At 39.3% G+C, this 24,483-nt stretch overlaps 2 protein-coding genes across 26 annotated transcripts in view; one reads left to right on the top strand and one right to left on the bottom strand.

Annotated features, from left to right (window-relative positions):
• Positions 1–4,917: 4,917 nt before the first annotated feature.
• On the top strand, positions 4,918–6,420 carry GA3OX1 (gibberellin 3-oxidase 1). The gene is made up of 2 exons (XM_008805845.6): positions 4,918–5,519; positions 5,676–6,420. The coding sequence occupies exons 1-2, from the start codon at positions 5,047–5,049 to the stop codon at positions 6,280–6,282; spliced, it is 1,080 nt and encodes a 359-aa protein (XP_008804067.4). The 5' UTR covers positions 4,918–5,046; the 3' UTR covers positions 6,283–6,420.
• Positions 6,421–8,615: 2,195 nt separating this feature from the next.
• Positions 8,616–24,483, bottom strand: part of LOC103717445 (paramyosin-like protein) — a 31,850-nt gene continuing 15,982 nt past the window's right edge. For 11 of the 25 annotated variants that reach the window (XR_003387573.4, XM_088722831.2, XM_088722835.2 and 8 more), the window contains 3 exons: positions 19,474–19,554; positions 17,143–17,265; positions 8,616–8,954 (listed from right to left, as the gene is read on the bottom strand). Coding sequence is in view for 24 of the 25 variants with exons in the window: in XM_088722831.2 (XP_088578957.2) it covers positions 8,907–8,954; positions 17,143–17,265; positions 19,474–19,554 (252 nt within the window). In the remaining variant the exon portion in view is untranslated. Of the gene's footprint in view, positions 8,955–15,981; positions 16,429–16,755; positions 16,920–17,142; positions 17,266–19,473; positions 19,555–24,483 lie in introns of those variants that run through there. The other 14 variants (XM_088722817.2, XM_088722818.2, XM_088722822.2 and 11 more) reach the window with 6 other exon arrangements.

Consider the following 24,483-nt stretch of genomic DNA (forward strand, 5'->3'; position numbering starts at 1 on the left):
GCGGCTTCGTCGCTTCTCCTTCCAAAAAATCTATAGTTGTATTATCAACTAGAGGACACCTCTCAGAGTCAGAGCTTTAGCGAGAGATTCGAGAGTGCTTATAATCCGGCGTACGTTCCTTATGGGATCAACGTACAAGACTACAATACCGCTTGGTTAGATGTGTGGGCTGATGTGCCTTTTGACTATGCTGATGATCCGGATATCTACGAGGCATTGCCACTCAACCCGATTTAGATATTGGTATGTATGTTGGACTTTAAATGTATATAATTGATTGTATTATTTTTTGATTTTTATGTCACTACTTGGTTTGAAAATATTTTATATTGCTTATTTTATGACTTGTATCATTTTAAAGCAATACGATGTATCATTTAGGTTAAACCGGGATCAAAGAAATATCAAAAAAATCCAAAAATCAAAAAATCAAATTAGATTTAAATTCATTGAAAAAGTTCAAAAAGAATGATTACTAATTAAATTTTTTTGAAAACTAAAAAAAAAGGGCATGTTGGTTCGTGAACTGGCACGCCCTACCGGTTTGGTTCGGTACGGAACTGGTACCGAACCATACCGGGCGCCGACCAGTACAGGTTCCGGTACTAGTTCGGTGGACCTTGGTTAGATGAGTATAATAGTTATCATGAGTGGGGTTCAAGTTCTTCATTGTTTTTATGGATTGCTTGCAAGAGAAGCTTAAGACGGACACAAGTGCCGCGGTTAGCAATGCTTCTAGAATTTTTCTTCCTTGTCGTAGTTGGGACACTGCATTTTTATCATAGGAATTGATGGTTTGCAGTTATCTGACTCTTTCTTTGGGGGGGCTAGTGGATTTGGCTTGAATAATTTTGGAGGATTGACTGATAACAGGAAGCCGAGAAAGACTATAGGTTATGTGTAAATTAAAGTCAAGATTTTTAATCTTGGCAGTGGAATTTATACCTATCGCTTATCAATATGAGTTGGATAGGTATGGTGCATTCCTGTACTGACATATGGTAAGCTGCTGGAGTTGGCACAGCAACTATATCATGTGGCTTGGCATGTGGATGTACTGAGACCCTATTATACCGTACTAGTTTCATATTGGGTCATTATGGTATGGTATGCACTGAACCGCTTGGTATGGGTCAGTACTACAAACTTTGAGTAGGATAAAAATGGTTTATACTTCAACAAAGCAAGAAGAAAAATATATCAGCCAGAACAATTTACTTGGAAATTTATAACGCAATAATGTATTGATTTCTAAAGAACAAGCCTTCTGCAATGTGTCTATAGCCTATGGTATGCCATTTGACATCTAAAAAAGTTCCAAACTAGCATATACTATCACAGCACTAGCAAAAAATATCAACGTCTAGCACCCTTAACAGTCGACCAAATTCCTGAGATATTAAGAAGCTATTTAGCTTTCATGAAAGATATCAGGATGCCTGTTTCTTGTGCCCAAAGACATAACTTTCGTGCATAGAAAATAATGCAGAGTTATAGCCATTAGCGACAGACCTCTTCAACTTTCCATAAATATCTAGGTATCTACAGGATTTTGCAATACATCAGATTTGATTTTCTCTATACTGTAAACCTTTATATCTTTTTTTTTTTTGCTGAAAACCTTTATATCTTATTAGTACGAGATACGGTAAGCATATCATGCTGGTCTTCTTAGCATATATTGTAATACTATGGTGAATTTTTGAAGGCATGCAACATTAAGTACTGTTTATCAATTTCTTACTCTTTCTAGCTGTTCTCTAATTGGTGAATGTACTTTTTACTCCCAAGATTTGTCTAAAATTCAGTCAGAAAAATTAAATTATATAATATAAAATGAAACTTGAGAATGCATAAAACTTACGGACATCAGTCAATCTGGATCTTTCACACAAAGGGGCCCTGCATTATGGGTTCCTACAGAGATCAGAAAGAAATAGGTAAGCGAGCAATGATCGTGGTGTTTATGAAACATTATACTAAGTTTGTCTTCGGTGGAAACAAGAGAGTAATTAGAGGCTGGATTTTTAAGCATATGATTCCCATGAAGGATATTTGAAGAACATCATGGATGCAACTGAAGGAACATGGAAATGGCAGAGATATGACAAAACAGGGAAGAAATTGAGGTTGGTCTGCGTTAATGAAAGATTAAACTGGAGGGCCGTTGTAGGCCATGGTCAACTGCTAGTTTTGGGTGCTGGAAGTTTGGTGAGTGGAAGCTGCTCCTCTGTTTGCAGCTAGGCTTGCTACTTGTGTGTCTACAATATTTAGGCCTTCCGAGAGGATGTTCGACATATTATAGGCATGTTCTCCTAGGTAGAAAGAAGTGAGCGCATGCTAGTCAAGTGATATTTTGTACAGAATACGAGCAGTTTAAATCATTAAATGGTGGCTGGAAAGAATGAAGATTGGATATAAGCAGGTAGTTGATCGGGATTTCCTGCAAGCTGTATATCAATTACACGTGCTTAGGGTTGTAAGAGCCTTTTTGCTGGGAATAAAACAAGTCATCACGGAAGATGATGAGATCTTAGGCTCAGCTTGAAACCTAGGATGGCAATGGAAAGCTTTCCATCTCATGGTGGGACAAAGTAGTTCTCCCCTTCCCAGAGATGACAGAACATACACCACAAAGGGGATGACCGGGTCCTCCACATCAAGACAAGCGACAAAACAACCCTACTGTGATGCGTGGGTCCCGAAGCTCTGCAGAGTCCCACCTGGGCCTTATTAAAGAGATTCTAGAGAAGCTGCACCATTTCCAACGAGGCAAGAGAGAGATGGACGAAGGAAAAGGCCAGCGGCTGTTTGTCCATGTTCTCAAGGGTGGGGTAGGGGCCCTCTTTTGGAGGGCAGCGATACTGGGACAGGCGAACCAGCTGTCTAAATGCCTCATGATATGTATGTTTTTCTACTTGTGGACAGGGCCACATGACAAGCCTTTGTATCACTCTCTCCTTTGGAGATACATGGTTGAGGACAGAATTAATGGTTCTCACAATCCCTCCCCCCCCCCCCTCCCCCTCTTTTTTTCTTTTTCTTTCTTTTTTTTTTTTATACTATTCTTTCGCCTCCCCCCTCCCTCCTTATCTCGCCAATCACTCCCATGAGGATGGGTATTCTTTCTCTTCCCTACTTTTGTTCCTTATCTCGCCAGGCACTCCCATGTTTCATTACTTTGTCTGCATCCCTCAAGGCTATCCACTGACACCCCCGCTAGAGGACACTACGGCCACTGAATACCCATCTTCACGCACTCTGGCACCATCCCAACTCATATTCTCATGCATTCTCCTCCTTAGTTGCTATACTTCCACAAATGGCTCTTTCTTTAGAAAGATAATATGCAAGAATGTTGCATATTATATATACTGTTGAACAAGACTCGCGCCAAAGCTAATCAGAAGATTAGTTTTAGCGATGCACGATGCCCACGATGACTGCTTGTGATTATGTGCCAAAAAAAGAAGAAGACTGCTTGTGATTGTCGATGGCGGTTGGCATCTGCCTAATTTTTGAGGAGTTGAACTTGGCCACTGACGAGTAATGTCCCATCTGAGGGAATTGATGTTGCCTGTCCGCCTGCGAGCCAAAGGTTGTGTGACCTTGGCTCATATTATTGGAGCGTTCGAGCTTGCGTTAGGCTCAGTCGCGTCCTTCCAGCCGGGCTATTAACTGCTTGAATTAGACTGATATCTAATCAAGTCCATTCGAGCGTAGTCTTGCTTGATAGCATGGCGACAGATGAGATGACAAAGTAGTTGTGGACTGGCAGCAATTAGGGCTCGCGTTGGATTTTATTTGATGGGAGTCAGCGTTGCTGGGCCCCGGTGACTTGATTTTACTGCGTCACAGCATCATGATTTGTGTCGGATCCGAACCAGGGCTCATCGGGAGTGCCGTCCGTGATGGGTCTTGATTCATGAAGGGGATGGGCGATTCTGGACTACAGAGGGCAAAAAAAGGCAGGAAAAAACTTGTAATCGAGCAATAGCTGTTGGCAAATCCTACTCGATGGGTCGCTCCCGGTGATGGGTTTCAATTCCTCAAGAGGTGAGCTTTGGAGACACGGTAGCAACATTATTTGGTGGGGCTTTAGCCCCCCTCCTATACTTCCGCAAAAAGGTGATCTTGGAGATATTGTATTCTGATTGGCGATTACGAAGGTTCAGAGAGGCAATGTGGAGATCATGTGTTGGCCCACGGATTAGTTTCGGCCAATGAATGTGGTTGTAATGTCTCGCTCTGCTGCCCCCGTAACAAAGAGAAACAAGAACAGACAAGCCTGCGTGATGCATGAACACATTTCCCTCGGATAACAGTATATTCCTCAAGAGGTAGAAGATAAGCACCACAAGTCACGGTTCTCTGACCTATACTTCTCATCCTTCCCTTAAACTAAATTAAGGTCTTTAACCCCCACACTCTTAAACGATGCCCAACGAGACTAACATACAAGAATGGAAGGTACCGTGAAAAGAGTACTTGAAATTTAGCGGTGTCTTTTCTTTTTGAGTCTTTTATTGTTTTTATATTTTAATGCAATTGGAATAACTCCAAACTTTCAGCTCCAATGGGCATGGCGGATGTCGCGCTCTTCATGTTACCCCAAAATTTACATCACCAAGGACTCGTTTGGTTTTTTCTTTCTTTTTTAAAATTTTAATCCAATATAAATATATTTTTTTCCTTCTTTTTTATGTTTATTTTTTATCTCCCCTCTTCCTGGGAACCAAAACCAAACGAGTCATGGAGCGGTCAAGCCCGGAAGACTGCCGGGGATTACACTATTACCACCCAAAAAAATTTCCTTGCCATGCCCCGTTTGGCCTTTTAACTGACAATCTCCTCAACTAATTATCTACCCCTTTTTGTCTTATCGCATTACCATGGTTGGTTAACGCTTTAGCAATTCCTCTATAACTGCCCTACCAGTTGGAATGCGAAGCCCCCTCACAATTCGCGCTCGTACCTATAAAACCATCCTCTCTTCACTCTCCCTTCCACCACTCCTCCCTGACCAGTGACCAGTGACCACCCACCATGCCTTCGGTCTCCGACGAGTCCTTCCGTACCCTCCGCCTCCACCACCCTCGCTACTTCGAGTTCGAGTCCGTCCGTGAGGTCCCAGACTCGCACGCATGGCCTGGCCTCCATGACCACCCGTCCGTCGAGCCGTCCGGGCCCGACTCGGTGCCCGTGGTCGACCTTGCCAGCCCCGACGCCGTTCTGCTCGTGGGCCGGGCCTGCGAGGAGTGGGGCGCCTTCCAAGTCACTGGACACGGCATATCTTCGGACCTCCTAGATCGCCTCGAGTACCAAATCCGGCGACTCTTCTCCCTCCCCACCCATCAGAAGCTCAAGGCCGCTCGTTCTCCCGGTAACATCTCTGGCTACGGCCTCGCACCCATCTCTTCTTTCTTCTCCAAGTTCATGTGGTCCGAGGGCTTCACCATCACCGGCTCCCCCCTCGAGCATGCGCGCAAGCTCTGGCCCAAGGACTCCGGTGGATTCTGGTACGTGCACAACTCCCACCATGCATGCATATATTATTATTATTATTATCATTATTATTATTACTAGATATACACGTCCTGCTAGCTAGCGAGATAGCGCACCCGAAAATTAATCCAGGCTTTACTTGGCATACATGCATGTTTTCATCATGGCAGTGATGTCATGGAGGAGTACAAGGAGGTGATGAAGGAGCTGGCCGGGAGGTTGATGCACCTGATGCTTCTCTCGCTGGGCCTCACGGAGGAGGACATCAGTTGGGCCGGCCCCGTAAGGGACTCGGGAGACTTGTCCGCCGTGCTGCAGCTCAACTCCTACCCGGCCTGCCCCGAGCCAGACCGTGCAATGGGCCTCGCCGCCCACACCGACTCCAGCCTCCTCACCGTGCTGTACCAGAGCAGCACGAGCGGTCTCCAAGTCCTGCGGCCCGACCCGGCAAGGTGGGTGACGGTGCCTCCCCTTCCCGGCGCCCTCGTCGTCAACGTCGGCGACCTCTCTCACATCCTCTCCAACGGCCAATTCCGGACCGTCCTGCACCGGGCCGTCGTCAACCGGACGCGCCACCGTCTCTCGGCGGCGTATATATGCGGCCCCCCGGCCCACGTCGGAGTGTCGCCCGTTGATAAGCTCGTCGGCCCAGGCCAGGGCCCGGCCTACCGGACCGTGACGTGGCCGGAGTACCTCAGCCTCAAGCGAAAACTCTTTAACAACGCTCTTGCGTCGATCAAGCTTTCCAAAGAGGAATGGGAGGATTGCAGCAATTAACAACTTGGCTTCGAGGGAGGATGATCATGTGCGTGCATCATAAGAGCAGGAGTGAGAGAGCACTGATGAATGTGGAAACAGGAGTCGATAGTGGAGTTTTTTCTTCTTCTTTTTTTTCCTTTTTTTTTTGGAGGAGATGATAGTGGAGTTCTTGGGGGAGTTCCGAGAGACGAGGTGGCGATCGAGCAAGGCGAATAAGGAGGACCTAGGGATCGCATCCAATCAAATGCGACGAAAGGGGTGTGGGCGCGCGTCCAAGGAGCGCATGCAAACAAAACGTCATCGTTTGTGCCTTTGTCTTGGGCTCTTTAAGAAGGGAAAATTAGAGAAGGGGAGAGATTTTTAGAGGATTTCCAATTTCAAATTATGGTGCTACCGGACAGCGGAAGCGACATGTGTGGCATGGTCCCGCCCACGCAACGCGATTCTCTTCTCGATGAAAGGAGACGAACGGTTTTTTGAAATGCAGATGTATTGTCCTTTAATTGGACGGATCCACAGGAAGGCAGCCTCCTAGCTAGATTAGTAAATTAGGAAACATTTCGTGAAGGAATGGGGATCAGAAAGCCGTTTACCCAAACCAACCTATACCTAGAAGAGATGCATGCCCTTATGGGTCGGATCCCAACAACACCAACTTTGGATAGAATCTTTCGAAAGCCGGAGCGATAGAGGAGGCACATTTTATAAACGAAGATGGCCCTTTTCCAATTACGTACGTAAACCCGGGTCTAGTCCATGGTCCAAACCAATTAGGACTATGGACTCGTGTTGGGTTTCACAGTGGCAGCCTGCTAAATTCGTTCTCCATCTTGGTCCCCAGAACTTTTTGAAATGCAGATCAATGCGGAAACAACACGTTGGTTTCTGACGGGATGACAGAGCTGCGGATCAAGAGCAAATCCATGAGGAGGGGATGAGACGGGCTTAGCAGGACGTGGGGCCGCGGATCCCTTTTGTCACGTGCCTGTCTTTAAGGGTGTGGCATGCCGGCTCCGTTCGTATCGAAACCAAATACATGTGGCCCATCATTCGAGTCCAGGTGGGTGACATGTGGACACACCGCACGCCAGATGCCACCACCAGGCTGCTTGCTGTTTTACGTCCCCTCTCTCATCTTCTCTTTTGAGGCCTTGACGTGTGTTGTCTTTGGCCGGCCTCGATACAAGAACAACTTGTTGGCGGTAGCGAAATATCATCGCAGCCGGCAACGGTCTGACCACGCAGAGGACAAAGTAATAACGAAATATCTCCGGCAGGGCAGGTAGGCTTGCTGTTGTAATTAGGTAGCCTTCGCCATTTGGTTGGAGTATGGAGTTCGCGCTACTTCCTGGGTTGCACATAGTTGGCACTACGGTCAAAAAAATAAAAAAAGAAAAAGAGAGAGAGAGAGAGCATGGTCAATAATGAGCAGTGCTAGATCTGTCTTCATCTGAAAGTAAACCATGGCAAAAACCCCCTCACAATGCAAAAAGTACATGCACTTTATCCTGGCCTGGACGACTAACTTTTCATCCGGATCTTGCCTAAAGATCGAGGTCAATTGATGGCCAAACTATCCATGCTTTTGATGGATGGGGGGATGAAGTCATCTCATTCATTTCTCTCATTTACTTTCATCTTCGCCAGAGCTTTCGTTTAAATGTAGATTCTTCCTTATCCTTAGATGGCCACCCTTCCCCATCATTGGATTCTCATTTGCTGGATTAACTTTACTACTGATACTATTTTTGGCCAGAAATTGTTCAGTAGGTAAGGGAAATAACAGGTTAGATGCTCGGCACTCCTCAATCAAATATGCTTAAATGCCAGTGAAAATTTTACTCCATCTTTCACATCTACCGCTTAGCAACGAAGAACACCGTCACAAAATTTTCTCCTGAGACAGGAGGATAAAGTGCAAACATCTTGCCCCAGTCATTTGATCTGATGTACTGTCTTTGACCACATTATTGCCAGATCGCTCCTGTATATGTAAAGTGCACCATAAGTGCACAGTTATAATGCATCAAGGCTGGTACAGATACAAGATTCTCCAGACAGATGACGATATACATTCTTAGCAGGAACAGTTCATTCAGTGGAGCATGCTTCCAATACCTAATCTGGGGGCTTATATTTTGCCGCCGCCTCCTGCTGCTGCTGCTGCTGCTGCTAATGCCCAATTGAGTAACATAGGGAAGCCAGGACCTCAAACAACGCATGAGACTATCAACCTAGAAGATAAGGCTCTTTACCAAACCCCAACAAATTGAATGGACCTATTGCCAGTTGCTGTGTCTTAAATTCTTGTCCACCAACCTGCAATAAATTCGGAAACCTGACACACTAGGTGGCTAAAAGTAATTGCATCTTGTGCTTAACAGCTATGTATAATCTCACTTCGCACATGAATTTGAAGCATCAGAGCACAGGGATGATGCCACCTACAGAATCTTGGTACTCATGATACAGTTCTGTAAATTTGAAATATACAATACAACAAAGGTGTCCCCTTCATTCCAAAATCTAAATACACTTGATTCGTATTATCAATCCAGAAACTGCAAAACTTATCAGCGAATGGGGTGAAAAAAAAAAAACAAAACATATTTCGATTACCCAAGGAGATGAATCTGCGAGAACTATATACAGGTCAAGCTTCGGAGTTTCTGGTTTTTTGCGCACTCCTCCTGCAATTTATTAGAATAAAAAACTTAAGATGTGAACCATCTGCCAGCAGGGACATGGAATGCTGACAGGGAAGCAACCAGCAAACAAAAGAACTTGTGCTAGAGTATTCACTCCCGGTAACATCCCAAGTAAAAAATGAAGACAATCTGCACACATTTTTTAGAGTGGTTTTAAGCGAAATGCATTTTTCACTATTTAGACAAGTTGCAATCATGCTGGCACTGATGTTTCAATCAATGAAGTGATGTCCTTAATAGTATCAAAGGAAACAGAAGGCCCCATACATCTTAAAAGAACTGATTATAGAGAAATATATGTCTACCCTATACAGTCATCAAGGTTATAAAGAAAAAGAAAAAGAAAATAGCACTGGCCTATGACTACATATGGTTAAAGATATCAAGATTCCAATCCGAGTGAATCTACATTAATGGCCTGTTTGAAGGGAAGCATAGTTTATTCTTGAATAGCTAGATCTTTGAACTGAGGTTGAGAGGAAAGCTACCAACCATGAAGATGAATTCTAAGGAAGAAAGAGATTCGTTGGGGCATCCACAGAGTCCCGAATCCAGAAAAATTGGAATGCACCATTCCATTGAAAAGGTGATTTCCAGTATCCTACTTTTTTGGAGACTGTGAGGTTAAGCCTTGGTGCAATGGTAAGATTCTTCTATTTCGATCTGGGTGTCATAAGTGAAATACAGAAATAACCTATCCGCACGTGAGGATGAGGCTGCATACATCTGACCCTCCTTAGACTCCGCATAGCAGAAGCCTCATGCGCTAAGCCGCCCTTTTTTTAACTTTTCTGGAGATTGTGATCTTTGGTTTTCTTTTTTGGAAGGATTCTTCCTTCCCATGGCTTAGGCAATTCCCAGCACCAAACAAAGCTTTTTTCCCACATGATGTGCAGGACATAGTTTTCAGAGTGTGAAAGAAAGGCTTGAATGACAACCTACCAACTCACAAAAGGCATCTTAGAGATCAGTAATTGTCCACTCAAAGCTTTGACAGAAGAAACCTGTGTGTCAAATAACAAAAGCTGCTAGGTTGACTAATAGAAGTAATAGTATTGTGAATCTATATCAAGTGATTCCTAAAACCAAGTACACAGAACAAATAGAATAGATGTTTAGAACATTTTTTTGGAACAGCACACAGGGGGCAACCACCATTTACCAGAGTACACACAACAAATCTGCTAGCACAGTTAAGTAAACTTCCATTGTTTACCTCCATTTTCTGCTTCAGATAAAGTAACTATGACTGCCACAAAATAACTTCACGGATAAAAGAGCTATAACAGTATTAGAGGGACTTAGTGCTATATTACAAAATAGCAGAAGTAACAACTATTAAACATTTGTAAATAAGCAAAAATTACATAGATAACTAAATATTAGTGCATGAAAGAGGCAGCGTCAATTGGTTGGCGATGCTAGGACTGAAATAAAAAGAAAAAAGGGAACTAAATAAAGCTGAAGCCAGTAAGCCATACAGCCACCAGAGCTGAAAGCATAGATATCTATGAACTGATGCCCCCTCATATGCCGGAACATGAACACAACATCATGATTTGTTCTAAGAGGAAAATATATACATGTATGTATGTATATGTTGGCATGAGAAGGAAAGGGTTTCTGGTATGCATCTGGCTCTGCTCTGTTTTTCTTTTCTTTTATGTTGTGTTTTCTGCTCTCTTGGATGGTCATTAATAGGTATTCCTATCTTCTTTCTTTCGCATACACGGATTTCTGATGTTAGCTTTGCTATTCTAATACGTGTTTGGTTTTCTTGTTCAACAACCGTGTTATTTGATTTTAGCATGATTTTTTAAATCTATTTTCCTTTGATTTTTTCCTTGCCAATATATGATCGAGGCTAGCTATGCATAAGGGGAAAAAAATGTGTACTAGCATTTGATTGGAGCTTGGATGGCCTCCGGCATTGCCTAGGCAACCATTGAGTTTTATTTGGTTTTCCTCCCTCGGCATTACTTTGTAGTGATTTTCGTGCCCGATGCCTTTTTAGTTATACTTAATGGTTGTTCCATATGTTTCTTCATGCAACTTCTTCAAAGGGTGGAACTGGTGATGATTTTCATACTTCTTTTTTTCTGCGTATCATCCCTTCCACAACTCAGGTTGCTGCATGCATATATCCAATGTATGGGCTTAGTGTTTTCTAGGCAAACATTGGCATGCGTATGTGATGCGGTGGTTGAGCCTTTTTGATGAGCCTTGTATCATTGATGTATCTACAATGTATACTTAAAATTGCCTACATGTGCTTACATACTACACAAGTGTTATCCATGATGTAGTTATAATATTACATTATAGTCTTCTGAGATAAGTTAGTTAATTTTCCATTCCTGGAATGGCATCTTTTTGCAGATTTAATTGTAGTGTTCATTTGCTTCAATATTGTGGTTCACCACATTATTTCTTTGTATAATGATGCTATAAAATCTTTGCTACATTGTTCTATGAAATTCATTTGGTTAATCTTATTACAACATAATATCCTATATTTCAATATAACACACTTAAGTTTTAGTACATATAAACATTCTTCCATCTTTCCCTTATGTATAGTATTACATGAATGTGACAGCCAATGTAATTAAGTTATAGTCTTGCTTCGATACTTCCTATAGTTTTCATATAGTTTCCCCTTGCAATAACAACGCAGACTATGTGATAAGATTTTCGTATGATAAAGATAAGGTTGACAAATATTGTAAGGGGAACCTTGTAGGATATACCTGCAACTATTTGATTCTGAGATTTTAGTCCAACCTTAATTAGTTCCGTCTCAAAATTGTCCTTCCATAACCAAAATACCAAACCTTTGTCCTAAATTTCTATTTTGTATTTATTTACTATCCATTTCCATCACCACCTGCAGCACAACCTAAGATCATTGCAACTGTCCAAACTCAGTCTCAAAACCCTCCCTCCTGGACTAAGTTCTTTCTTTATATAACTTCTCTGTCGTGTGCACCTCAAAATACCAGATTACCTGTTGTGTACTTGGACAAGGTTTTTCCCCCTACTTTATTATGTCTAATGGAATGTAATATATTTAACAATTACATTACCTTGACACATTCTAGAATACCTTCTGCTATCTTATACAATTCCTATGCATTAAATAATTTTTCGTCAATTGTTACTTTGCATATACACCAGCTTCATTGTTAATTTAGATTGTCTAATCCATTTCCACATATGTTCGTTTCATTTATTCTTCTATTTGTGTAACACTTCATTTGCATCTTGATTCGGAAAAACAATGGTTACCTGTCATGTTTTTTTATTACATTCTCCTAAATTATTCCTTACATGGCCTTTTTTATACGTTTAGTATTGAAGAGAAATTTATACAACATTTACATTCCTTCTAAAGAAATATTGTGTTTTCCCTTTCGTGTAACAAATCCATTGCTTCTCATTCTGAAAGTCACATAACTATCTTCCTGACACAACAGATAAGTTCTTCCGGGTAACATCTTCCAACCTATGTGTATATGATTCTTCTAGCAAGTTGACAGTTGGACTTTGCTTTCCCTTTATCACCCTGATCTACTAAACTAAAGTCTGATAGTGTCTTAAAGAATATCTCCTCCATTCTTCCTTTGTGCATTCAAACATTCTATTTCCATGGCTCTGTAAAGGCAGGAGATAATTTGTCTGATACATTTACGCAAACTATGGATTGCTTGCTCAAGTGATATTCATTTTTCCCCTTTTTTCATTGCTAACATTCCTTGCAATAGCTCTTTAATTTGTTTGCCCATCTTCCTTTGTTCATGATTTCTTCAGCTTAGAATTTCTCCATTTCTAATCAAAATATGTTCGGTTAGTTTCTAGTAGTTTATAGATGAGCTCCTCTTACTAATTTTGTTACACAATTGGGTGTCTACATATATCTCTACATATACATAGATGTATGCATGCATGCATGCATGTATGTACATACGTACGTACGTATGTATGCATGCATGCATACATGTATGTATATGTAGATAACCTCCATGCATGAATGCATGCATGTACGTACGGATGTATGTATGCATGCATCCACGGATGTATGTACGTATGCATGTATCCAACACTTCCACTCCTGTTTATACTGCATTTACTAGTGCAGCTACACACGATTTCCAACAGGTTCTCCATGGTATATCTTCACAGACTGTTGCATTTCTTTTCTAATGCTTGGCTTCTCCGGCTAACTTTTCACATCATGCGGATTGCTACATTGTTCCTTTAAGCAGCAATGTCATTTGTTAAAACTTGAAGCCTGCATCATTGTTTCTATGATGCAGTGACTAAGCTATCCCTAGTAACTTCTTTAATCGTTTTTCCTATATATATAATCATCTATGTTCTCTTTGCTTTCTCTATAGTATTGGATTTCTGCGACAGCAATCTGCTTCCAGTAAGTTCCTTAAAGCTTCACATATCCCAGTTTTTTTTCCTTGCTATACTTCTTAATCTATTTAGTTGATATTTAGTTTATTATATCTTTCCTTCCTGTGATCTGTTTAGTTAATCCTGCATTTTGCAGCATGTCATATTCTTTGCTAATACAGCTTCTTGCACGTAACATATGAAGGTGAATAGTCCAACTGTTGGTTCCTTTTTAATGGTATATTTTTCATCTATGATTGATGTTGGCTGCAATTAAATTCCAGTGCGTAATACTTTACTTTGTACTATGTTTAGCAAAGATTTTCTCTCTCTCTCCATCGAATGCTGCATAGCCACTCTATCATGCAATATTTACTTTTCCCTTGGCTACTTCCCTAAATTTTCCTCCATCTATTCTTTGTCATGGTTTCTTATCTCCTTCCATGATTAACATTTCTTTCATGTATCTTCTTGCCATGATTGGCTTTGCTAAATAACTCCTTAAGTAACAATTACATTGTTTCTTGAATAAAGGTTGCATAACTATTTATGTGACCTAGCGACTATGGTGTTCCTGGTTACTCTCTTAGGTTTTATGTATATATAACCCATGTATTTCCCTTTTTCCTGTCTATAGCATCATACAAATTTGACAATCAAGGTTACATAATGCATTGCACCTGATGTCCCTGAATGTCACAGTTATCTAATGCTCTTCTCCTTTATGTCTATTTTTATGTAATATATTAAATATCTACATCACCTAGCTGCATTCTACCAATGCTTATGCTAAGTTATAGTTGCATTGTGAGCAAGCGCTTTCTTAGCATTCCTTTATTTATGCATCGATCAGCTTTCAATATGTTTGTGATTACATTTAAAATCACCAAGTTATGGTAATGCATAATGATGGCATAGTGGGAAATTCCACTTCACATAAACTTGTATTATTAATGTTTATCATCCTTAAAATATGATGTTTAGGTCCAATTACTTTCCTTTTATTTAACTTCATCATACTATTTTTTCACATGTTATAGCTCCACCTATTGATTATAAATTTCTTTCATTAATAGCTAAGATTTAGTTTTAGGTCGTACCAACAAGACAATTTATCATTGTCTTTGTTATCGCACCTGGACAACCTCAATTTCAGCAAGTGGACTTAAGGCATGCATAGCTTTACCACCTCTTGCTAGGATTTAGAAGATTCGATCGACAACATACACTTTGGCCAATCCCAGGGTTTGACTTAGGGTTGTAAATGGGTCGAACTCTGCTTGGATCCATGTTGTATCCACAAAATGAGTAAGTTCGATTCAGGTTCAGATCCGTCAAAATGAGTAAGCTCCAAACTTGCATCCAAACCTGATTAATAATTGGTTTCGAGTTTTTTTTTTTTTTTTTTTTTTTTTTGCAGTTTAACAAGCCAACTAGGGTTAACAATTTCCAGAAATGAAAGAACTTTTATATAGGGCAGAGGGTGGTGGGAAGAGGATTCGACTTGTATCTTTCGAGCAAAAGAATGACTGATCTTCTTTCGCGACGTCAACTGTTAGATTGCACTTGGCATAGATCTCAAAGCATTCCGAACTCTTTCTTTCATCCACCTATTAGATCTCGAAGCAGCTATTGCACAATCCAACGGTTGGCGTTGCAAAAGAAGGTGAATCATTCTTTACAACCTGAACCTGTGGGAGGGGCAAAATATAGGAAGTGAATGATTGGCCTTGAAAAAAAAGTCCAGTCACTTTTCAAAATCCAGTGTTGGCTGGGATTTTGGAATTGAAATAGCAGGGGTAAGAGTTAGGGTGTAAATGATACATCAACACTTGATAACCCAACCCGCTTATTTTATGATAACAGATTCCCACGCGTTACGCACCCGTTCGCCACTTTGTTCTCAACTATTCCGATGCGGTATGGATCCAAATTAAGTTTTTTATAACCTCATTGAATCGAAGTCAGATTCCATATAAAAGATCCAATTTCTTATCAGATCGAACTCAGATGTAGTGGTGAAAGAACCTCAAACCTAGGAACCCAATACATATACAAACTATATATGTAGTATATATAAATATAGGAAAATAAAGAGAATTGGCTACATAACTTGTGTTAATTCCTTTTTATGTTTGGATTTATGCTTTTTTCTCATGCAGGCTCTTCCTAACTTTCACCCACTACCATGTTATTTCCAAAATCCTAGCCAACGCTTGGATTTTGGTTATATTTCAATCAAGCTGAATATAAATAAGTATTTAAACCATTGACTAGTTGGCCCACTAAAATCACGTGCTTAATTGAATTTTGGATGTGAGTTTGGAGCTTACTCATTTTGATGGATCCAAACTCGAATTCAAACTTGGTTTTCTTATTGAGTTCGGATACAAATACAATATGGATATGACCCAAATCCAACTCATTCATAACCTTACAAATACCACAAAGTCTAACACCACCACCCCCCTACTAAAGGGAACATGAACAAACACAAACAGAAATAGGAAGCAATAAAGGACAGAAAAATTAATAAATATAAAAAAGGCAACAACTGTCATAAAAGGATCATCTTTTTGGTTATCCCCACATCACAATAAAGCCAACTTGACCATTTAGGGTTTAAGGGCAACCAGCTCAATAATTCCAACGTATCAATCCACTAATTAATTTTTCCCAGACTTGACCACAGCTAGCCGTGGCTAACCACACCAGACTAGGGTTCAAACCATAGGACCATTTTAGCAAGTTGATCTCAAAGCAAAGGTATACCCAAGAGAGAGAGAACTATTAAGGCTAAAAGCCAAATAGAGATTTCATTGAACATATAATGCTCACCAAGAATCCACATCCATAATTTCCACCTCACAACCATTGAATACGTGATAGCCAAAAATAATCCAAACAACAGTGAACATAAAGTAATCGATAACAATGCAAATGGCAACAACCTAGCCTCAACTATAACCGAGCATAGCCTCGACGCTCCCCATATAGACATCGCCAGCAAATCAATTGTACCAATGCATCGACACCCCAACGAACTCAAATGAGCCTGCCAACGACTCACCACAAGGAAGTTGATGAGTGGAACAATGCACGAATGGGACACCCCGCCTCAGCCAAAGACACATAATAATCCAAAGCAAAGAATGCCAAACCCTATCCTCCCAAAAATTTAGGAATTAATCAAAAGCCACACCACATCGGCTCACTAAAATACACCCCTCTCCCCAAAATGCCCCTACCAAATTCCATACCGGCAAGGAAAAGACACAAGCAAGCAAGGACTTGACATGAAACCCAAGGGCATGCGACAAGCAAAGTGCAAAGTTCCGCCCAATGTCCACTCTCCCTCAAAGGACACCCAAGCACACATGTTGGCGTGCAAATAGAGGGCCCAGTGGTGAGAATTCCAGGAATTTCGAGGGGGCGAGGGGAAGTGGAAAATTCCCGCCGAACCTCAGAGCTTTAGTACTATAGGTTAATATCCCACAGATGGCTTATACGGCATCAAAACAACGACTAAAAAGGTATCCCCCAATCCTGCAAGCACTCACTGCCTGGTTAGTTTTCATGCTTGGACTCATGAGGCCACAGCTGAGTGTGGAGCTAGAACAAGCCATTAGAAAATGAATTTCCAATTCATTTGTAATTTACCATGATTAAAGATAGGCTTTAAGCTTAAACAGCTAAAATGGAGTTTTTGTTTTTGCAATTCTATCTTAAAAAGAAAAATCATTGGCTATTTATTGAATAAAGAACTAACCTGGAAAGACTTTAGAAGAGAAGAGAAATGGCGTTGCTCTGCTATTGCTGTCATATACTTCTCCTTGAGAGACTCGGAGTATTTTTGTTCCACAAGAAGACTTGATTGTACCTTTTCTAGCTTCTGTAAAATGAAAATCCCAGTATTTAGTAGGAAATAAATATTTTTTGGAAACACTAGGGTAAGCTCTGATTAAAAAGGAATAGAATTTATGTTTCCCAAAAACAAATTTGTACAAGATTGCGAAGAAAATAAAGAAAAATCTATATCCATCACATACACGAATCAAGTAACTATACTATAACATGTTAATCTACAAATTTAAATGGATATAAGCTGAAGAACACCTAATTGACAAGGCTCTCTCCAACCCTCCCAACTCCCCCTCCCCTGTCTGTGCGAATGGACCAAGTAATTGATCACATAAATCCGTGAAAGGGCACCACAAAACCATATAGACCAAAACACTTATGCAACATTAAGTAACCATACTAAGAACAGTCTTAGAGAACAGGGATACTATACAATACTGAATCTATCTCTCTCTGTGTGTGATTGGACTGCCCCTAATAGGACACCCCAAAACCTTATGCACCAAAAGAAGTAATCGACATTGACAAATAACACACTCAGGACAGAGATTAAGTGATCAGATATCAAATGCACTCCATGTATAGGCAAACATGCACAAGATTGGATTAAACAATGAAAAGCGGGGAATTCATGCAAGTTAGCAGTATTCTAATTAATTACAAACTATATATGTAGGGGTATCTTAGGTGCGACTACTTATATGTAAACAATAATAAAGACAACAATGACATATATGGAAGCAGAAGTATAACAAAAACCGAGTTATATTGATGAATGCAGCATCAATATCACTCAAACATATAAATAACTCTCATTGCTAATAAACAAAATAGTTGTACAGATCAGTCACAAATGTGACTAAATAGCACATAACTAGGGCCATAACTTAGACGGGTTGAGTGCAAACCCTCACCCAACCCTATCTCTATAACTTCCAAGCCAACCCCATTTCAAGCTAAATTTGGGTTGGGACAGGTTGATCAGATTGGCTTGGTTATGCCACGTTAATTGGGTTAGATCCAATTGAACATGAATTCTATGATAAAGGAAACGTTGGGGACATTTTTGTCAGGTTGAGGCCTTGACCATTCATTAATTTCAAAGGTGCACTTATACATAATTTGACAAAACCAAAGATATGACTATATAAACATATAAATAATTTAGATGAAACACAAATATGAATTGACTATATGAAACCCAACCCTACATGAGGTTGGATTGAGATTTTTGAGCCCCAGTTCGACGTAGTTTTATAAAACCTCAACCCAACCATACCTAATGGGCAGGTTGGGCAAGCAAGTTCAGCTTGATCCCGAACCAAGCTGCACTCTACGATAACCAACTCAAAATCCACCATATGAAGAACAAGAAAACTAATACAAACATGGGTGAAAAGGATTGGATATAGCAAGTGCATCGTGTTCATGCCACAAGGTAACATGATTCATATTTATAACAAAACTAACCTTCTTATATTCAGGAAAAGAAATTAGTGGCAACCAACCTTGATCTTATAGATAGATCAAAAGAGAAACATGTTTAGATTTCTCTATTATCAAATATTAATTATTAGAATTTTCTAAGCATTATAATTTATAAGTCCCATTATGAGCAACAGCCTCCACCAATGCAGTTAAACTTCAACTGGGTGTTCGCACAACTTCAGATGCTTCCATAATTGTCCTTTGGCCACTATGGAGTTACATTTCATATTTGACATTTGCTTAGCTTCCATCTTCTGCTGCACCAAATAAAGATTGATATAGTATGTTCTGATTGATCAGTTTTGCTCCCCGCAATTATATTTGGGTTCTTTTGTAGGCAGAATGAATTTTCTTGCAGTCCCTTCTCAGGTATACCTTTAAACTCAAACACCTTCAGCATTCTCCCCATAATACCTCACACTTGTCATTTTCAATAAACAGAGCTAAATGTCTTTGCAGGAAAAAGAGAGAATTATAATACATAATCATTGTTATGACTGAGGAAAGTTTTCAATGCAAGATGGTATCAATAAGCTCCATTTAGCAATATCCCTATGAAGAAGCTGCAATCACAACTTTATAATACAGAACTCAACAATAAGCATTATACTAATGTACTCTTTTAATTGGACATACTGTGGCTAATATTTGCTGTTCATGAACCATAAAGGACTTCTAAGGAATTGCTGATAGAACAGCATTTATCTGCATCGATATAATATATTTTACAAATGAAAAAGATGATGCTTGCCTGTTGAGTTCCCTTCACAATAGCATCCATTGAATTCACAAGTTTAGAACGCCCGGTGGTGCTCGTCATGGCATCTTGAAACTAGAAAGAGTGAGAAAGGGAAGATAAAGACTAAGGGCATTGTCATCATACAAAAGTACTTAAGAAGATATGTTGCACATAAAGTGCAAACATTTATCATAAGTTATATTAGATCTTGGTACAAATGACAAGAAAAATGCATGCTTCAAAGAAAGACAGATGCAAAGAAATGCTTGGCAAATGAGGAATTACAAAGCTGCCCCAAATTGTTGGGACAAGACTTGATGGCTTCAGTTATGCTTCCAAGGTATTTATTTTCCTTATACAATTATGCTTTTAAAACAAGAATGAGTATTATCTACCATACACATGCCAATCAAAGACAGGCACAGCATGCATACCATATTGCACTATTAGGATTTATCATGTTTTCTTTTCTATTTTAATTTCTTCTCACTTTCTCACTCTATTTGGATGCCTAACCCTAGATCACTTATTTTTGGCCCTTTTTTTGTTACTAAGGTACATAATTGACAAGTAAAGTGCTAATTGGGTTGGTACATACGGTACTGATTCATGTAAAATAGATATGTTGTATATGAGTTTATTGTTCCCAGCCTGATTATAAAGGGTGGGTATGGATTTGAGAGTTTTTTGGACCCAACCCAAATTTGACTTGACTCAACCCAATCCATTTCCATCTCTAGGCAAAACACAAAATGAATGTGAGGGGGGCTAGCTCTATGTGAACACCTTAATGTAATAAAGATACGAGGAATGTTGAACCCCCCCCCCCTCTCCCCCAAAAACAAAACAAAAAGAAAACACTCTGTACCCTCCATGTCTCAAGTTAGAAATCAATTCAAGTCTAAGATGCCAACTTTGACAGCATGTGGGTTGGGACACGATGTCTTCCTCTCTCTGAATTGAGTCAAGATCCATATGAAGATATCGCAAGGTTAATTTAATGATCCCTCCATATGTTCGGATTGGGAGATCTTTAAGGACCCATAAGCCTTCTTTTATTCCCCTTCCCTACAAGAATTAATGGTATATTACACCTCCTAAGTAGAAAGAAACTTCCTCTTCTCCAACTTGCAATTTCCTTGACCTGACACCGTATAGGCAACTTTTCTAGAAACTTTTTTAGCTAATATTGCATGGATCCTATAATGAGAGGGTGAGTCATGGTGCAATGGTATGGTTGCTCCGTTGTAGATTGGAGATCATGGGTTAGAAATATGGAAATAACCTCTCTACACACGAGGTAAGGCTGTGTACATCTAACCCACCCTATACTCTGAAATGGTGGGAATCTCATGCATTGGGCCACCCTTTTTATGGATTCTATAAAGATAAGATTTTGGTTTTTGACAATACAAAACTAAAGAACCAAATTATCATGATAACTAAGAGTTTCTTCACTCATTTTTTTTCGTTTTTTGATGGATTTATTTTTTATAATGTTTCATAATTCTTATTAATTTAAAACTGGCAAAAAAGTCATAATGTCATGAGACTTTTTTCCCTCCATAAAATTCCTATCTCCATCCTTACCTTCTAATTGCAAAGAAAAAAAGGTAATTTTCATATACAAATAATGGCGAAAAAAGACAATCGCAACATTAAATTGTTTAGCATCAACATCAATTGTATGCACACTTGAAATTCATGATTTATTGTTTTTCTTCAAACTTTTTCATTAGTTAGACCTCATCGATATTTTTTTTTTGAATTTTTTGCGTACATATCCTCCAAAATATTGAAATTTGCATGAATACCCTCCTAAAATTAATATTTGTATGTATACCCTTATAAAATACTTGTTTTGCGTGTATACCTTTTATTTTTTTTTTTCTTGCATATGTGCCCACACCATCTAACGCTGTCAAAAAATTAGCGGTTTAAAATTAAAAATGACTGAAATATCCTTAATAGGTAGATATGCAAAAAAAAATATATTTATAAGAGTATATATGCAAATAATACTTTGCAAGGGTATTCATGTAATTTCACAAATTTAGGAGGGTTTGCATGCAAAAAATTCTAATTTTATTTTTTCTATTTCAACATGTTTTAACACTCGAATTTGTCTAGTGCCTGCTCCTCAATGTTTTCCATAAAAATATTGCTTAAAAAAAGATTAATTCGACAATTAGATAACAAAAAGAGTTATGAAAGTTCTTTCACTAATTATGAGATTATTCTACTTTATTTCTCTTCATTTATAACAACCTCTATATCTTATTTTCATCGAAACATAGCTTATAATATTTCTTGTTATAGATGCATATATTAGGGCATCCATTAGAATATAGAAAAGTATTAGAATCTCTTAAAGGCACACGATAGATTGCAATAATCAAACTTCCTTGCTACTGCTATGCTCATGGGTGGAAGAATAGCATCAATCATCCGCAAGCAAAATTATTAAAGGACCTTGAACCCTTCAGACTTATTAACAACCTTCACGGCCATGTAGTAAAAGGCCACACCCTTGACAAATCCGAGTGTTAAAACAAGCTGAAATAGAAAAAAAATGAAATTATAATTTTTTGCATGTAAACTCTCCTAAATATGTGAAATTGCATAAATACCCTCGCAAAGTATATACCCTTATAAATGTTTTCTTCTGCATACCTACCCATTAAGGATATTTCAGCCATTTTTAATTTTAAACTACTAATTTTTTGACGGCATTAGATGGTGTAGGCACATATGCAAGAAAAAAGAAAAATAAAGGGTATACACGCAAAATAAGTATTTTATAAAGGTATATATGTAAATATCAATTTTAGGAGGGTATGTATGCAAAAAATTCTATTTTTTTAATTGGAAGGAAGGTCGAACCACCCAATTTATTAACAAAAAGAAATACAATAAACAAGTCGATTAATTTGAGATTTAAAATAAAACAATTATTCAGTACAGGCACCTTTCTAGCAGAACTGCAAACCTAAACTTGTTCACTTAACCTAATAGCTTTTGTTTTTCTTAGATTTGGTGTTGAATGAAGAGAAGTGAAGCAAGCTCAACTTAACAGAAGCTCTAGTTAAATGTTGTAATCCATTATCAATTTTTGCCTTATATCCTAGATACAAAAAGCTTGTTGACAACAATTACCATTTTTAGTTTCATTTTCAGTTCAGAATCACAAAAGAGTTATTTTGAAGCACTTGATGAATTCTCAGTGTCACATGTCAAAAAAAAATAAACCTAATGGCTGTAGCTATAGTTGCTTGGAGAGGGATATCAGCCTAGTAACTGACAACAGTTAAGTTGCAGAGAATAAAGAAAATAGCCATTCTTGCATGTTAGGAGGAGGAAATCTATAAAAATGTTTCGGTTAATGTGAAAAGAATTTGACAATCAGTAAAGCTTAGAAACAGATATATCAGATTGACAGTTAAAATATTGATTGCTAAGTGAAAGTACAAATCTAAATGCAAGACAAATAATCCGACAAGTTTTAAGTGATATAATATTGTCCATAGGTTGCCAAATGTATGCTATGTTAACTACTTGAGAAAACTAAAAGAAGGAAAAGTGAGCTTGAGAAAATGGAGTGGAAGATGGATTCTATTCTAGTTTCATTTCTTGGAGTGGGAGATGGATTCTATTCTAGTTTCATTTTATTCGCAGCAACCAAACGCAGCCTTATTAATGTTGCCAATTCTAATAGCATCATACCAATCATCTAGATGTTGCGTCTTTAGGGACTCGAGGACACAAGCAGGGAAATGCCAGTATGCTCCAAATTAAATGAGCAGTGCATCTAAGCTAATCATCAGATCAATCTATCCTGCATACTTTTGAAAACTATTAATAGGAAAAGAGATCCCCCCCCCACTCATTTTGATGGGATGGAAGAGATGTGATTAAGAAAGATTAAAAGATGATTAATAAATCATCACATGGGATCCCCATAATAATGCCACATCTTCAACTATCCAATGTACCAGATCATGAACCTAAGATGGTGAACTAACCTATTGTAGAATGCTATGCAATAATCTTCTTGTGTCGGTGAACTAAGATGGGAGACAATAAGGTTTGTAAACTTTGTACTCTCATATAAACTGGTATAGGCCTGTGCAATGTACATGTCATAGATTAGTAAGAGTTCATGAGACCGAGAAGAGGGGGGGCGGGGGGGATGTGGGGTTTAAAGGTGTCCTTCTCTTTAAACATTTCCTTGCTGATAAATAATTTTTCCTTTTTGATTCACACAAGGGTGAGCCATAGGTTGTCAGCATGCTTGCACCTTGGAAGTTTGTTATATATGGTGGGGGTTTCCAGATTGTGTCTCCTAGTGTTTTGTGCTTCTGGGTGGCATGTTTTCAAGAGCAAATTCGAGAGCAAAACACAACATTGAACCTTTACACTTTCGAAGAATTAGTCGAACAGATTCTTGAGCTTCTACAGTTTCATTCAGGGTTCTTGGGAGTCACTTCAGCTGTGGTAATTACTGAACTTTGAAGACCATGCAACTTGTCAACCTAATAAACTGATTCTAGAATCAAAATAAATCATCTCTAAGTTTCAGTGAAATCATACCTTCTGGCCTCTTAAATTTCAAGCCAAGGCTATATATTCATAGTGGATTTGAGCGAAACAAATTCAAAGCATGGTAAGCCAAATGTCCCCTTCAAAACCAGTACATATTGACACCATACACAACCTTCTGGTCGGGGGGGGGGCAATATCATAGTGGATTCAAAGCATAGTGGATTTGAGCCAAGGCTATATATTCATAGTGGATTTGAGCGAAACAAATTCAAAGCATGGTAAGCCAAATGTCCCCTTCAAAACCAGTACATATTGACACCATACACAACCTTCTGGTCGGGGGGGGGGTGGGGCAATATCTGACCTGCATCCACCAACCCACATGAACCCATCTACAATAAATGGGTGTGGGTGGGGTTTTCTTAAGTTGGGTCGGCTTTGGGTCAGCCCAATAATGAGTGGGTTTAGGTTTAGCCTCAG

This window comes from Phoenix dactylifera, chromosome 5 (assembly GCF_051530095.1).
Source record: "Phoenix dactylifera cultivar Ajwa chromosome 5, Ajwa_hap1_PhDact_Kaust_v1.1, whole genome shotgun sequence".
NCBI classification, from domain to species: domain Eukaryota; kingdom Viridiplantae; phylum Streptophyta; class Magnoliopsida; order Arecales; family Arecaceae; genus Phoenix; species Phoenix dactylifera.

Bases quoted from the DNA above. Each gene is read 5' to 3' on its own strand.
- GA3OX1 (XM_008805845.6), top strand. From the start codon at position 5,047: ATGCCTTCGGTCTCCGACGAGTCCTTCCGTACCCTCCGCCTCCACCAC. The intron at 5,520-5,675 runs GTACGTGCACAA...TCATCATGGCAG, and splicing joins AAGGACTCCGGTGGATTCTG to TGATGTCATGGAGGAGTACA.